We start from the raw sequence: 17,177 nt of genomic DNA, 5'->3' as shown, positions 1-17,177 counted from the left end.
TGATGCGTATGGCAGAGTTTTGTCCCTTCCTAGTGGCCGTACATTAAAACTACAATCTAGGATGTTGCCACCACTTTTTTTAGTCATCATTTGGTCAACTATACACTCAGCAGCCACTTTGTTTGGTACCCCTGTCCAACTGTTCATTTACGTAGTTATCTAATCAGCCAATCACATGGCAGCAACTCAGTGTATCTCTATGGTTTACAGAAATGGTCCAAAAAATAGAAAATATCCAGTCAGCTGCAGTTCTCTGGGTGAAAATGTCTTCTTGATGCCAGAGGTCAGAGGAGAATGGACAGACTAAATAGACACTTGTTACAACCAAGGTATGCAGAAGAGCGTCTCTGAACACGCAACACATATCAAACCTTGAAGCAGCAGAAGACCACACCGGGTGCTGCTCCTGTCAGCTGAGAACAGGAAACTGAGGCTACAATTCACGCAGGTTCATCAAAACTGGACAATACATGATTGGAAACAAGTTGCTTGGTATGATGAGTCTCAGTTTCTTTGAGTCATTCAGATGGCAGCGTAAGAATTTGATATGAACGACATGAAAGCATGGATCCATCCTGTTTTTTAACAACAGTTCAGGCTGCTGGTGGTGTAATGCCTTGGGTGATGAGTTCTTGGAACAGTCTGACCAACAGAGTATCATTTAAATGCCACAGCCCACCTGAGTATTGTTACTGACTGGGTCCATCGATTTATGACCTCAGTGTAACCATCTTCTGATGGCTGCTTCCTGCAGGATATTGCGCACAAAGCTCAAATCATCTCAAACTGGTTTCTTGAAAATAATGAGTTTACTGTACTTCAATGGCCTCCACAGTCACCACATCTCAATCATACAGAGCACCTTTGGGTGGAATGGGAGATGCCCATCATAGACGTGCAGCTGACAAATGTGCAGCAACTGTGTGATGCTGTCATATTAATACGGACCAAAATCTCTCAGGAATGTTTCCAGCACCTTGTTGAATCTGCGCCATCAAGAAGTTCTGAAGGCAAAAGTGGGTCCAACACTTTCCTAGCAAGGTGTAACTAATGAACTGTCCAATGAGTGGCTATTATTAATTAAAATGTTGTTTTGTCTAAAAAAAAAAAAAAAAAAAAATTCTCTTCTCAAATGCCAGAACCTGAAAACCTGAACCAGAACCTGTTTGGCTTATTTTCCCCAAAAAGTATTGACATTTATTTTAACTTTTAGCATTGTAGTGGCCATTTAATTACATTTCTAGGCTTTGTCATCTTTTATCGGTAATGCTTAAATCCCATTGTTTTATTTTATTTTATATTTTTAAGGGCAACTTAAGTGGAGAGAAGATGAGGCATCAGTCAAAAGATTTACTTAAACAACATTTTAATGATGTTAATCATCAGTCCATATAGGTTAAGAGTGATAACAGAGTTATGAGAAACAGCCTCTAACAATGCTGCTAGTGAAGCCTGGAGGAGACCATCTTAAATATCCATGGAAAGATGAGGAACACGCTGAAAAAAGTACTTCATTGAACCAATTTTTTTGTTCACATTAGTTACAAGACCTTTACCAGTACTGTATTTACATAGTGCAAAAAACACATTTGCTGTCAAATGACACACGTCAAACACTTTGATGGAAGTCGTAGCGACAAAAAAAAAAAAAAAAAAAAAAAAAAGTCTACACACAGCGTACCTTAAATCAAACTAAAAATACTTCAAAAATCCCAAGTACAATATTCAGTACACAGTCATGTCCAATCTTCACACTGCATACATCCCGACATACTGCGTTTCCTCACCGCATCACCATCGACCGGCTGAAATCTCCCCGTGATTCACTATCAGATACCTTTATCCAGCTGTCACAATGTTAAACCTACCAAATGGCTTGAAGAACAGGATGATTGTATTTTTTTAAATACAATTCAAAAAATTAAAAACTCCTTTGTACAGTCATATTTACAAAGGTACGTGCATGACTTGGTGACGACTTATTGAACTTGCAATGAAGAAGAACTGAGGAGCTTCTCAACTGGTGTAAACTGACTTTAGTTCAATCTTTGGAATGATTCATTTTACTTTTAAACAACTGTGTTTTTTTTTTGTTTGGGTTGCTTTTTTTTGGGGGGGAGGGGGGGGGGGGGGGTGCATAACAAACTTCATGAGTAAACACCTGCTTGTCTTCCAGCATCCAGTTTCCCAATTATTTCATAACGTTGTAAACTACACACACAGGCTCAGTGCTTTACTATTAAGGAAGTAACAACCAAGTTATGTGTCTCACAACTAATTTACTGAAGAAAGTTGACTTTCTGGATGGAATAAAGAGCTCAGTGTTGATGATAAAGCTGATAAAAAATGGTGCTGGGAAGTTTTGTAAGAGAGAGTTTGAGAGTCCCGCCATCAGAGAACACTAGAGTGAATCAAAGAGGAGCATTTTTGTTTTGTTTATGAAGCACTGACAGCATCTAGACGCCATTCAGAGGAAAACAGTCTCAAATAATTTGACACTAGGCAAGATCAATATGACAAAACATTACATACTGTAGTAGAACTACCGAGACAAGGTTATATTCACAAAGCTTGATTTGCTTCTTAGAAGTTAAGTAATTCAAATCATCTGAATACAGAATGAGACACTCATTTATTTAAACATTAAAAAACAGACAACCGATGGGTGGGAGTGGTTTTGGTACAAAGACAGAACCCCTGACACTGTAATATTCGCTGATGAAAGCTAATTGCCAACCAAGCAGTTATAAAGAAATGCCTGTCTCTCCTTTTTTCTTGGAGCAGCTAGGCAAAATTAATCACACAAAAACACATTATTTACAAAGCTAAAGCCAATGGAGACAGCAAAATAAATGCAAACTGTGTACCTCCAACACACACGCACGAGCACACAAATACTTGCAGAGCTGTAAACCCTCTGAGCTCTGAATAAAGTAAGATGGGAGCTGAAAGGTTCCAACCTTCCTCCTCCGTGAGCTACAGACACCAGTTCAACGTCTTATCACTCGTCATTTGCTCCCACAAACGTTCCTGACTCCAAAAGAGTTCAGCTGTGGAGGAGGAAAATCTAAAGCTTCCCTCTTATATTCAAGTGTTGCAGGTTATGGGGCAAAAAGAGGGGGCATCCTTTTAAAATTATCTGATGAGTTTTGGCGGGAATCTCTAACCCTCAGACCGCATTAGTCATTTGGTCTGTGACTCCACGTGGTTTGAAGTTGGTCAGTTTCTCTGTAATGTGTTAATGTGTGTGTGAGCATTGGTCAGTTGGGTGGATACCTGAGATTATGACTTGTGTCAGGGGCTAGACACAAAGGAGAAGGGCTGCTGGTTGCTGTGAAGAGGGATGTGTGAGAAGGACAGAGGGAATGTACGAATCTAAGTGATTTCAGCCAGTGAGTTTCTTAGCCTCCACTTGTTCTTTGCCTTCCATCCTCGTCTCTGTGATCTCCGCTGAATCAAGATCCTCATCGTCCTCACTCTGCACCCTCTCCTCTTCATCCTCTTCCTCCTCAGTACTTTCTTGACTCTTTCCCAGCTGCAGGTTTTCCAGGGTCTTGGACACCCAGGATTCAATGCGGCTGCTCAGGGTGGGCACTTCTACAGAAATGGGTTCGGGAGTGTAGTCCTCCTCCTCCTCGTCTTCCTCCTCCGCCTCTTCCAGCATCCCAGGGACCAGGGTGGAAGTGGTGGAAGTGATGGATGAGTTCAGCGGTCCCCTGCAGCTCCCATCCAATGAGCCTGTCTCTGTACTCTGCTGAGAGGCCAGCTCTAGCCGGTCGTCAGCTCGGACCTCGTCTTTCTCTGGGGCTGGAGCCTTGGGCTGGGGAACGGTAGAGCCAGGAGGGACGCTGCTGTTGGTAACTCCCAGGGCCTCGCCGTCTCTCTGGGTGACTGTTAAAGGTGAAGGGCGATTCGGCTCAGTCTCTACAGGTTCTGGGGCATCTGAAGTCTCCATCATACTCCTCCAGTTGGTCTCTGAAGGAAAAATACAACCATTCAATTTTCTCAGATCAACAACATTACAGATGAGGAAAGTAACTCAGTAAATTTACATAAATACATAATATCTTAAAAATGTTGTGCCAGTGGTCCCTGGCCTTTTTTTGAGATGTTAGCAGCTCCACCAAAGAGATTCATTTTTAAAAAAGTCAAAAGCAATGAAAAGTCCAAGAAAATAACCATATTTCTGTAGGAGAACTTTGTTTCTCCATTAATCATCTCACTATCCCCTGGATTTATCTGGTGATAATTTTGTGGGAGCTTGAACCCTAAGTTTGGAACCACTAGTATGCCGTAAATGTAGATAAACAGAACTCCACCCCAACCAGCTACTACAGCAAAAAGAGGTACTTTAATTTAATAGATAAAATACCTCTTGCACCAATGATAAATGAGGGGGCTTACCGTACTCCTTTTCATTGACCTCTGAGATGGGTTCAGAGAAGATGGAGCAAAAGGAAATGGCTGAAGCAGCAGAGTGGTTGCGGGAATGCCCCATGTGATGTGGGACCTTCTTGTCATTCTTCAGAGCCTCCTCAGCCTGCTCCTGCTCTAGAGCTGACACCATGTCCTTGTAGGCCTTCCTAGCCTCTTCAGTTAGAGAAACTAAACGGTTGAAAAGTCCCTGAGAGAGTGATTTAAAAAAAAAAAAAAGCATTAATATAGGCAGATTAGGTAATAGAGTTCTAACAGCATTTCTGTATTATGACATGAGTGTCCTACCTCGGCTCCAGAATAGTTGAAAATGCCCACAACGCTGACAGGCACCAGCTTGTTGACACAGCGTCCGAGAGCTTTTCTGCCCAAGGCGAACACAAACGGGATCTCCTGCTCCCTCGCCATCGCAATTACATTGTATAAAGCTTCATCCAAACCACCTGCAGCACAGAAAACAATCAGTGACTCAAATGTATCACATTTGGGGAAAAAACAAAACAAACAAAACGCACAGCAGAGACCAAAAGCATTACTTTGTGATATCTCAGCGGTATGTGTACGAAACACACACAGTTTAAACGTTAAGTTTGGAGTTCATGAGAATCATATAATTTCATAGCCTCAAGATATTATTGCACGGTAACACAAACTGACTATCCTCCTAACTAAAGTTATAAACTGTCCATAATACATAAACAGCACTGCTGATTATTATATGTATAATAATAATATTAATTTTTGTTTGTAAGGGCCCTTTTGTTTAGCTTTAACAGCTGACGCCTAGGTGCTGCCCTGTGTGCTCCTGATTGCACTGCACAGGCTATGATGTATGTCAACTAGAGCCTCATATAGAAGCGACCACAGCATGTGACAAGGTGACGGGCTTATCACATGCCTGAACAGCCTGCCAACAACTGCAATTATTACTACAGAATATCGTTACGATTCAAAAAAATAAATAAATAAATGTAAATATATTGAAACTAAAGCAAATAAACTGGGCTTCATCTGATAGTAACTACAGAACTTGTCCAGTGTGGTCATTAAACAGCAGACTCCATATCTTGTGGCCATGTATTATTAACATGTGGCTATGTGGTATTGATTTTGGGGTCATACATTACTAACTTGTATACAGGATAATATCTTGTGGCTACAGAAAAACGACAGTAACAAGGTAAAAGTAGTTGCTGTATTCCCTTCCTTAAATCCATTTTTGGTCTCTAAAGGAAGTTATCACTTTTAGCATGATCATTGCTTATTTAGTGTGTGAGCCGTTTGGTGCTGAATAATTAGTATGCAATTGTTTTATTGATCCTTTTTTTTTTAATCTGAAAATGACCCCACTGTTATCAAAATAATGATATAAACCTAAAACCTAACCTGGGCAGACCTCAGACAATTATGGACTGATGCTGAAGGCAGTACAGCAATATTCACCTTTGGCCTGAATCTTCTCACAGTTGGGAGAGATGATGACACACTTAATCTTATGAAGCTTCATGTGCTTGGTGACCTCTCTGAGACCCATGACCAGGCGACGTTTGGATTTGGCCTTGGTCGGATCCTTCTGGTAGACCCGCTCCTGGAAGCGAACCAGTTCCTGTAGCAGCAGAGTCACGCTCTCATCGATCTCCTTGCTCAGCACTTGGTTACAGTACCTGCAGAAGGAAAAACACATTAGAGACGAGCAGATGTTCAAAAAACACTTTGGGTTATCACTAATATTAAGTGGCAGAAACAATTCTGTGAAATATTACAAGCTTCTGAAAATCTAAAAATTGTGAAAATATGTTTTTGAGCAAAATGCTAAACATTCTCTGGCTGCCGTTTGTTTTTAACTCTAACAGTTAACTAAACAGTGTCATGGCTAATTAAAAAGGCAACTTAGAGATGTCCACCTGGGACCGACTGAAGTCCTACAAAGCTTTAAATCACTTTCAACTAAGATTTATACAGCTGTTCATGACAGCTTTGTTTAACTGATTGTTGACTGTGCTTAAGCTATTACACTCCGTTACCGGAAGTTCAACACGGTGTGGTCTGAGGAACAAGTGTCCCGGCGGTCACAGCTGAGAGGAGGAGCGTGGCTACAGAGGCCTTTTGGAGGCTTTAAAGCCAAATCTGTTAGAGAAGGGTGGGCTGGCACAATAGGCCTACAAGAGGGGCCAGAGAGGGACAAAGCTGCGTTTGTGACCACTGGCATACATTTTTGCCGAGAGAGGACAACGTGCTCGACGTCTGTGCCATATTCTACAATTCTTTATTGTACAGTTACGCCCTTAAAGGCACCCGATGACATTCAAGAGTATGCGCCTTACAAGCCAAGGCTCTGTGATTTTTGAGTGGGGCAAATATTTGCTTTACTAACCATTTTTGTTACCACACTGTGCATTTTTCAGACATTCCAGGCATTCCTATGAAAGGTCTGCCCCATTCAATAGTCTGTTTTTCACTCCATCCGGGGTAAGAGAGAGAGCACTTACTCTCTAAAACGTCGGCTGTGGATCTTGGTGATGGCATTTGAAGCCATGGGACTTCCGATACCCGAGCTGGCGGGAGAACCCTGGGACACCGGGGTGATGCTGTAAGGAGAGTTCTGACTGGCTGGGGAAAGGGATGCATCGCTGGGCACACTCAGACCATTCTCTGTTTCACAAAAAGCAGACACAAATACGAATGAGGAACTTTGTAATACATTTTTTTTTTTTAAATCTGGGTATTACTGAAACACGTCACTTCTTGGCAATGAAATCCCCTGACCTTCCTGGGAAGCAGGCTCTTGTGTAAGATCATCATTAAAATGAAGACACTCGTCCCCGTGCTCGTCATGACTTGATGACTCTTGTTCTGCACATGGCTTCCCTTTCTTCCCTTCACGTTCCTTCAAAATAATCTGCGTAAATAAAAAACAAAAACAATATCAAACATGAGGGTACTTAAAGAGAACTTTAATATATTTCCATCTTAAATTATTAACCTTCTTAAGGGCTGTTGGCCGTTTGACTTTGGGGATCTCTCTCTCCTTCCCTCTCTTGATACGTGGCGCAGTGGAATCCAAGGTGTTATGCGGGGCTGAGTGTGACTGCTGATGACCCCTCAACACAGACGGCACACCAGTAGAACCTGAGCTGTGGAATGGAGTAGTTGTTCCAACTGTGGACCAAAAATAACAAAATATAAGAATGTGTACATGTATGCGAATGCATTGGGGTGGGGTGGGGTGGTGGGGGGGGTGGGGTGGGGGGTCAATAATGCTCAGCTTAGGTCTGCACAATAAATCAAATTTTAATCTCAATCACGATTTTGGCTTCCCACAATTAAATGAGCGCGATCATGCTCCACCAATTAAAACGCAAAGCAAAAATAAATCAAACGCTCCCTGAATCAGTGCCTGACCACGTGCCAATCGCAGCTGCTTCCTGCACTGAGCAGCTTGAAGTTTCCTGGATTAGTCTGGATGAGTAACACTACATTAAAAGATCAATTTATGCAACGAAATTCAAATGTCTGGCCCAGCAGACAAAACAGATCATCATCCACTGTTTGAAATGACTGCTAAGATTCATTTATAAAGGAATATAAAAAGAAATATAGCACAACATAAAGGTGAAAGCAGTGTTCTGTTGATTTAATACTGTGTGAAGTTTTTGAAAATTAAAAAAATATATATATATTTATTGTCCTAAGAGATGTACTGAATTTAGGTGAATAAGAAAGACTAATTTTATTGTGATGCAAAGATTTATACAGATGTGAAAGTAGTGTTCAGTTTACATGACAGCGAAATAAAAACACTTTTTGTCACTTAAATTATATCAATGAATTATGACAAATAATCGTGATCTCAACACTGGATAAAATGATCATGATTATCATTTCGTGCAGCCCTGGTTTGGCTAGTGCAAGAGTCAACTGCGTGGACACAAGTGCAACAGTCAGTTACTGTTACCAAGTCAGCATCACACATAAGTTATATTAGTTTAATAAGAATAAGGATTATTTAAAAAATATTTTCCACAAACTATATTTTTGATGTTTAATTATGTTGTTATAAAGGCCAGAAACAGACAGAAATTCTGCAACATTAGGCAAAAATCACTATAAATCTACACAGTAAGCAATTTGCAGAGCTTACTTGAAACTCATAACAACAAAAATAGAAATACTGCATAAAAACACAATCTACTAGAAGCCTAAAAAAATACAAGAGCTGGAAAACTTTTTGACAACTTTAGCTTAAACCCTTATTTCCACTTTATATCATGTGTTTTAAGCCACTTTTTAACATATGGTTAACTTTTGTTAATACCTGTAAACGACAGTGGCTTTGTATTGGTGAGTTGTCTGGCTTTCATAGCCTGCTGTTGTTTCTCCAAAGCTGCCAGCATGTCTCCCAGGTCGAGCTCCACAGAGGTTTTACTTTTCTTCCCTGCTGCTTTGATAAAAGCTTCCTGCCAGGTGACGAGAGAAAAGACAGAAAAACGTACAGATTAAAAAATAATTAGAATTGAAAAATAGGTGATTTGTGTCCTAAAAATAATAATAATATAGTAATTCTAGCCCAGGCAGTGGTGCGTTTCAGGCATCTATTTGTAGTCAGACCCAAGCTTGCATGACCCTTGGAACATAAGGCCAGTTCATACCTGTAGTTTCTTCTGCTCCATGCTGATTTCAGAGTACTCCTGAGCAGTGGCCAAGGCAGCAGCAAGAGCCTTCTTCCTCTGGCTTTTGGCCCTCTTGGGAACAGAAGTGGTGATGGGGATGGGTGTCTGCACGATGTTGATAGGGGAGTTTTCTGGCAGATTATCCAGCTGTCATGAATGCAGACACACACATTAGTAGGGGTATTTGGTGATTTGGCTGCACAGATACACAATCATCAAGAGAAAACAACAACAAAATATCCAGCTGTCAGAAAGCAATCTTTCCACTCTGCATGTGAGTTGATGCATCTTAACTGCACCTCTTTGAATCTTTCAGAGTCACGTACAGCTTCAACTATCCACTACATTCACACACTAAAAGACATGATGGCGTCACAATGCACTGAGTGATGGGGAACAGGAGGACACACCACAATCATTTCTACTTATGTACACTGACACTAAGTTACAGGAAGAAATGCTGCTGGGCAGCTTCCTATAAACACCCATGTCGGAAGAGATGAAGTCATAATTATCCATTTATATCTGAATGGATTTACTCATTTTTAAATGAAAAAAAATTAGGAAATAAATAGATTATTTAAGTGATACCTTTAACTATTAACATTCAAAAAGTACCATGCACAGCTTATTCAGGTCACTGTAAACTAATTTATATTTACTGTTTTTGTGTCCAGGACTGTATCTCTGCCTTATATGAGGGGGACCTTTACATAACCCTTGTATTCAACTGATGACACAGAGAGCTGTGCTCAAAAAGGGCTCTCTCTTACCAGGTTTTTGGGCAGTTTAGGTTGCGTGTGTGTCTGAGCTGGAGTTGATTCTGATTTGTTGCTGCGCTGAGCGGCCCCTCCAGAAGCGAGATCTGGAAACTCATCTTCATCCTAGCAAATCCAAAGACATTTTTTTAGCACAAAATTAAAATTCTCTAAAAAGGATACTGTGATGGTAGCAGAACTCATCGCAGGTAACACTCCCTCACCTCAAAGTAGAGGGGCTCTGGAGTGAGGTCGGCGCCTGTCACTGCTGCTGGCTGAAGTCTTTGTTCTGACTGGCTGGGCGGCATACGCCCTTGATAACCACTGTGGAAATCCTGAAAGGCAGAAACGGAGAATGAACACACCAGTCATACAGGGTACCACCGCTATTCAGCAAGTTTTTAACTCCTGTCTATTTGTGTACCTACTATCAAAGGAGAGGAACATGTTGGGAAAGGAGGTCAGAGCAAAAATAGAAAAGCCTGTAAGCTAATTCACACATACAGCTGACTCAGCATCAGTATTTAAAGGCATCTTAAAATGGAAAAACTATAAGCTTTACTGTGTTGATTTATGTGACTGTGACACTTCATACATGATAATTATTTATATTTCAGCTGCCAGAAAATTGGATTAAAGTACATCTATATATTCAGCCAACTAAGCATGCCATTGTGATTACTTAACTGTTCAGCAGGCCTGCAGTAACCTTTTACTCTGCATCTACTCCAGTGGGATCTATTTTACCTGTGAGAAGTTTCTTTGCTCAGGATTCTTCCTCTGATCTGCTCTGTGAAACTGACCGTTTCTGTCCCCCCAGGACTTTGAGGTAGCCTGAGATGCTACATTTACCCAGGTACCTGCTAGTGAATAAAAGGGGGGGAAAAAAGTATTTCTCATTCAAAAGAAGAACCTCCACCCTCTTCTAATGCAATAAATGAAGGATGCATAATAAATATGAGTATAAAAACATGATGTAAAGGTGAGGTCATCAAAGTATGTCAGACTATACTTACCAGTCATTACACCAGCCTCTACTCCCTATAAAGCACACAGGAAAAAAAACAAAAAAAAACAACAAGTTGACATATCTGTGTGTAACACTATATGGGCAAAAATAATTTAAATACTTGAGTACAGCTCCCTCATTGGTATTGGCTTTGAACTGTATGTTGCATTATATTTAAATTGTTCTATTATATCTATCATGGTGTACATGAACAAGGCACTAAAAGAGGGCGTATAGATGTGCAACAAAGGCCCCAGGCTGAACCTGAACCATGGACATTTTGGAAATATGGCATATGTTGTCTTTATTATACTTTTCCCGAGCATAATAAAGGCAAATCCTCAGACTTACAGTGTCCTCAGCTTAGACCGTTAACAATCTGACAAGTTGTAAGTATAATTTCCTCCAAAAAATTAACATGCTAGTTTCATAACTTTCTCTCGCATTGCTCTAAAGCAGTCATTTAAGTTCCCATTCTAACTACGCATCACAACATATTCTTTGTCACTCAAATATCACATTACTAAAGCTACAGACACTACAACTGACCTTTCTGTGTGACTTTAAAAATTATTCTATTTCCTCTTCCCTCCTTGCATCTGTACAGCTTTGTTTATTTTATGCTTCACATGATTACAGAGTTGCCAGCATTCATTTTACTGATTAAAAATTCATATTTTAAAAGGCAAGTGTGCTGGGTCTGGAAGTAGCCAACATACCACAGGTGCTGCTGTGTTCTCTGGTGCTCTTTGTGTTACCCCGGTCGCCTGGTTATGTTTGGGGCTACAGTAGCCGCTGTCACTGTCTATATCTGCTTCGCTTGCGCCAGGCTCGTTGTAGCTCTCAGCTGGATGGGAAGCCCTTCTTCTCTTTGTCCGGTTTTTCCACAGGAGGGGACTTACCCGCTCAGCAGCGCACCTCCCTGATACCTCACCTGGGAAATCTTAAGGACAACGTAGGGGAAACTTAGACCACTAAATGTAATAAAACTTCAGTCAACTTTAGCCTGACCAACTATAATACACTTTATTATTTTATGGCCATAAAATCCCAGCAGTGGAGCCAAACTATTTAAATAGGCTTGCTGGCACGCTCAAGAAAAGAAATATTGCTGACATCATCATCTGTCCAAATTAACCACTCCAACAAGAAACTCAGCATTCCACTTTTTTTTTTTTTTTTAAGATGTTAAGCACAAACATTATTAACATCAACCTGTAAGACCAGACACGGAGCTTACTGGTATTGTGTCCTGCTTCCTTCCTCACTGACAGGAAAGAGTCTTGTTGCCATATGAAGTAATTAATCCTAACAAAGTCTGGAATGTGTTAAGCATCATACTCAAACTCAGACACGGCTCAGACAAAAGCTTCTCTGTCTTAGTTGACGGGAGTTTTTTTTTTTTTTTTTTTTAATTTAAATACATTTTTAATTATTGTCACAGTATTCGTACCAGTCTGCTGTGCTGCATCCACCAACAAGACGGTCTTGGTCCTGCCATCAGGCCCTAAGGTGCACACCTCCTTCTGTACAGCTACACTTCTGGTTGGAGGCCGACGACCCCTTGTAGGCTGGCACACACCCAAATGCTGCTGTAGGAGAAAGAAAGGGCATTCTCACTAAACTGTTTGAGAGAATGAGAGCAGAACCAAAATAAAGCTGCTGATCTTCTGTACCTTTGGGAGAACATTAGACCGGCTCATGCCTCTCCCCCTCTGACCAGTCATTCCATATGCTGCCCCCAGTGGTACGGGTCTTTCACTGACATCTGCAGAGACAGGATTGACCACTCCAGCTTGCACTGGACCTGGATAAGTGCCAGGAAAGGGCTGGTAGAAGCCCATCACAGGTGGGCATGGAGCAGGCATGATCTGGTAGTAGGCGTAGTCATTAGAGACAGGCGGCTGGGGGGAAGACAAGATTGGGTAGGCCAGGTATGGACCACTGGGGGTAGGATTAGGCTGCTGCCAGCGCAGCTCTCCTCCGTTATACATGGGATGTTGCCTGTAGAGCAGCAGAGAGATAACATGTTGGATTATTCCAAGTACGTCGTCTCTGTCTTCTTGTGGAAAGCTGTCCACAGCCTCTTCAAACTCTTTAAACATTTAACCAGTGCAAAACTGATGTGACACAACAAATAATTATCGACCACTGACACTGGTGTGTGTCTTTTCATTTACTGATATGCTGGCAGTTAGAAAGGCAAATATCGGCACATACCAATATTTGGTTGTTATATTAGTGCATTCCTACTTTGTGGACTTTGTTTCCTCCGTTTAAAACATGTCTCAGTTTGTTTAAACATCCAGCAATAATGGGAAGACTGATTAATATGTTTTCTACAAAATAAGAGAAGTTATCATCTGTAATGCTGGTTTACAAGGGGGAATGTACACAGTATGCACAAATGCTGATAACGATCCAGATGACATTTTCACAGCCAAACTACTATAGCGGGCATTTCCTTGCATTCAAATTGAAGGGAAGGAAACAAAAGAACGGATGTTCGCGGGATATAACAGATCACTCAGGACAAAGAAAGAACAACTGGAAACAGAGATTACCCGTCTATGTAAACTCCAAAGCTATGCAGCTTTCCATTCATAATTAAACAGTCTTACAGTACAGAGCAATTCAAATGGTTCAGAATCAAAACATTGTTTAAAGGATCTGATTGCCATCTCTTTTTGTGAAGCACTGGGAATGGAGTGCATTTTTTTTATGATTTTAGTGACAAAGCAGTAAATGAGTTACTCCAAAAATAGACGTAGTGGTGAATTGTTCAGAAGAGAGCAGATTGTTCTTATGCAGTTCAAAAATCACCAGGCTTCCTACAATGCTACAGGGAACAGCAATATCTCAGTGTTGACAACACTGGAAAAATCCATAATTATTCTGAACTAGAACAACTGGTGCCATCAGCTCAGAGACATGAGTTGGGGTTTCAGCGACTGCCTTTAGGGTTTCACCCATTCCCCAAATGTCCCCTCACTGCGCCGGAGTAACACTACCTGTTGGGTTGGTTCTCCTGGACAAAAGGGTAGCAGGTTATGAGGTAGCTCGGTATGGGTGTGGTTTCCACCCCTCCACTGCCTCCTATGCTTCCACCCCCTCCTCCACCCGCCTCGCCAGAAAGACTCATGCTGACTAGAGATCCTTCAAGACCTTTCTTCTGTGGGATGAACGGTTCCACTTCAGGTGAGAGCTTCACATTCTGCACAGAGATGAATGAAGAAACATTAATGACAGACTCTGAGCAAAGGCAGCCAATATTTGGCTCCATGATAAGATAGACATAGATCTCCACCTAAGAGCACAGATCTATTTGTCAAATTCTAGCCAGTCATCAAGCTCACTCAGCACCTTTTCCATACTTGTAACTAAAGAGAGCAGTAGATATTATTTTATTGTTATTGCCATCCCACACCTACTCAAGATAGCTATAGAATGAAGCAACAAGCCATATCAATATAATCATGAAAACCCTTCTATGTTCTTCCATTATTTGAGTAGTTGGATAGCTTTGTGAAGGTTGATAAGCTATCTCTCTCATTAAAAATACGTCACAACCTCAACTCTAGTAACACTGCAAAACAGCATTTATAGAAGACAATGTCTGCCGAGACATATTAACATCAGCATAGTAGCAAACAACCAACAGGGACAAAGTGCTATTCACAGGCTACCAGCAGACTGACCGGTGTTATTTGTTTTGTAGTAATCATAAACTAAGCCCTGCATTTCCTTATACTGTTACTGTTTGTTAGAGTGTTGAGGATCTAAAAAAACAAAAACAAAAGAAGAGTACAGCCTTAACGCACAGACACAGAACTTCATTGAGGTTAAACATGACAAAACACCACATACTTAAATAAATCTGTAAGAACATAGAAAATGACCAGTTTCCTGTTTATATGGTCTGCTGAAGCCAAGAGGAGTTTGGAATCTTTTTATGACACATTCATAGCGGCTGTTACCTAACTAGCAATGTTTATTTTGAGTTTTTAAGGTAATAGTGGTCATCCATTCAGAGGTAATGTTTGAGGCCTTAAACGCACAAAGGAAACTCTAGACCCTTAATTTAACAAATTATGGATTTAAAACTCATTAATTCAGTTCCAAACTCTCCCATAAACGTTTACTTTTGCCACTTGTCTGTAAGTAATTAAAAAAAAAAATCAAAGTAGAAATCAAAGACTTACTCACATGTTTTTAGTGGCAACAAAAATGCATTAATGTTTACTACATGCTTCTTACATGATTATCTGACAAAGTAAACAATCAAGAACTCTTGCTGAAAACAAGAAAACCTCCGGGGACAAAAAAAAACAAAAAAAGTTTTTAAGTACATTTGATTAAAATTAACAATATGCAGAATTGTTAATTTTTATAACGGCCCCTCTTGTGCGTCATTAGTTTTTTCGTTTATTGTTTATAAGTGTAGGATACACCTCTGAGTGCTGGGTCTTCGTTACCATTTTGCAAAAAGATGAGAGGGGGTGACAGGGTTCAGAGCACAATGAAGGCCCCTCACTTCTCTGAAACTGTGGTTGGGATGCATGAATGGAGTATCAGTGCAGCCAGGGGATGTCACAGGCAGCTATTGTCTCCCACCGCTACTGTCTGTGGGTGGTTCCCACTTTTTCTTATGTAATCTATAGAGCTCACCCTATCTAAACAGAGTTATGGTAAATAGAGCCTGTTCTGCCAGCTTGGTGAAAACCACACAGCCTATAAAGAAATAGTCTGAAACTCACAACCCCCCCCTAACAGAGCGGAAGCCGTCTTCATGACCTGACTGATACTTCCACCAGGGTTTAGGACTACAGCAGGAAGTCTGAACCTGTGTAATTGCACACTATACCTGATAGGATGATGTTACAGGATTACGTTTGAGAGGCTAAAGTAGGGACAGTACGGACAGGATAAGCTAATTATCCACCAAGTCATAACATGGAGGCCTTATGTGCACTCGTGGTGAATCTTATATTCTGAACAGTAGTAGAGAAATCCAACTAACAATGTGAAGGAAGGCAGGATTCATATCTTGATTCACCCATGTTAGTGAGAGGGTTAATGAGAACAGCTTTGACTGAAAAAAAAAGGGCAATGAGGTCAGACCCAGATGTGCATCCCTTGGTTGATGACAGACTGGTGGGGGGGGGTCTACTGATCTCACAAGCCTCTGTTTGTGTAAGCATTTATATTCACACCAGTTGCTGTCACACACCAGTAAGGCAGTATGTGTTTCTGTGCTGAAACCAGGGTGTACAATGAAGAAAAAGGTTTCAAATAACTAAAGAGAGGAACATCATATTTTCACATGTATTTTGCTTTCAAAAAAGGTGACCAAAGTCAACTTTGTGCATAGCAAACAGCGTCAGAGGAATGACAGACATGCAGAAGAACCAGACATTCCGCTACTGACGGTCCATGAAACCTCTCCGCCTCCTCGATGACAACAACACTCTTGCAAACATCCCCACCTGACTGAAACCTTTTTCTAAAGGCTGCCTAAATTATGACCAACATTACACATCCAAAAGATACTGCTAGCTCCTACCTGTCGCTCAGATTAAAGTGACAAACACCCTGAAACGCTTTAGTTAGCAAGCCATGCTAACATTTAACCAAGTACTGTTCTTAACGTATGGGAGTACTGTCACAGAAATATTTCCACAACATTAAAAAAGAATGACAGGAAGCACATATGCCCGGAACAAAATAAATGAAAGGCACCGTTTGCTACCTTTAAAAAAACAATCGCTCTATACAACGCTTTAATTGCCGTTAGCTGTTTTACTATTAGCTTCCTAGCGAAATAGGATGAGCGCTTTTATTGATTCTGCTCGACAAAACACCGAAGCTCACTGTAGCTTTAGCACGAATGACGAATCCAAAAAGCTCATTTAAGCCACAAAGCATTTGTATGAAGCCTCGATATTATAAACTAACGTTACGTCTCATTTACGAAGGCTAAAGCGTTAGCAACACCCCAACAAAACCACACAATTTTGAAATAAACTGTACCTTGTTGTCACTCGCGTCCATGTCAGTCACCGACGCCGCGCCAGACCGTCATCGACCACAGCGTGGACGTCAGGATGCGGGTATCTTTAATTTCTTCATTGTAAATATTAATCACCAAGTCACTCACACCCAGTCCCTAAGCAGAGCCCACCGTTAACCGCTGCTGCGTCAGCTAGCTGCGCTCTCAGCAGAGAGGACCGCTGTCAGGGGGGAAAATGGGAGTCACCTGGAACGGAAGCCGCCGACGTCCAAAAAGTTTCAAGTGACTGGAAACTG

General features: G+C 41.1%; 1 protein-coding gene across 3 annotated transcripts; it reads right to left on the bottom strand.

The window, feature by feature from the left end:
• Positions 1–1,349: 1,349 nt before the first annotated feature.
• Positions 1,350–17,108, bottom strand: secisbp2l (SECIS binding protein 2-like). 3 transcript variants are annotated; one of them, XM_030722071.1, is made up of 18 exons: positions 16,902–17,108; positions 13,883–14,085; positions 12,548–12,875; positions 12,325–12,463; positions 11,591–11,814; positions 10,879–10,903; positions 10,610–10,725; positions 10,087–10,197; positions 9,878–9,988; positions 9,084–9,251; positions 8,750–8,891; positions 7,418–7,593; positions 7,201–7,333; positions 6,924–7,086; positions 5,878–6,098; positions 4,723–4,877; positions 4,405–4,624; positions 1,350–3,975 (listed from the first exon to the last, which is right to left on the bottom strand). In XM_030722071.1, exons 1-18 carry the CDS (start codon positions 16,920–16,922, stop codon positions 3,386–3,388), a joined length of 3,246 nt encoding a protein of 1,081 aa, XP_030577931.1. In that variant the 5' UTR covers positions 16,923–17,108; the 3' UTR covers positions 1,350–3,385. The 3 variants fall into 3 exon arrangements, with proteins under 3 accessions (XP_030577931.1, XP_030577950.1, XP_030577941.1); XM_030722090.1 differs by having other exon boundaries at positions 10,610–10,722; XM_030722081.1 differs by having other exon boundaries at positions 12,325–12,460.
• Between the last annotated feature and the right edge of the window lie 69 nt (positions 17,109–17,177).

This window comes from Archocentrus centrarchus, chromosome 3, assembly GCF_007364275.1.
Source record: "Archocentrus centrarchus isolate MPI-CPG fArcCen1 chromosome 3, fArcCen1, whole genome shotgun sequence".
Lineage (NCBI taxonomy): Eukaryota > Metazoa > Chordata > Actinopteri > Cichliformes > Cichlidae > Archocentrus > Archocentrus centrarchus.
The sequence above is the reverse complement of the archived record's forward strand: the minus strand, read 5'-3'. Positions and strand labels throughout refer to the sequence as shown.

Coding starts and splice junctions, on each gene's coding strand:
- secisbp2l (XM_030722071.1), bottom strand. CDS start 16,922: ATGGACGCGAGTGACAACAAG. Junction 7,087..7,200: donor AGAGCCTGCTTCCCAGGAAG/GTCAGGGGATTT, acceptor TTTGTGAAACAG/AGAATGGTCTGAGTGTGCCC. Junction 4,625..4,722: donor TCAACTATTCTGGAGCCGAG/GTAGGACACTCA, acceptor TCACTCTCTCAG/GGACTTTTCAACCGTTTAGT.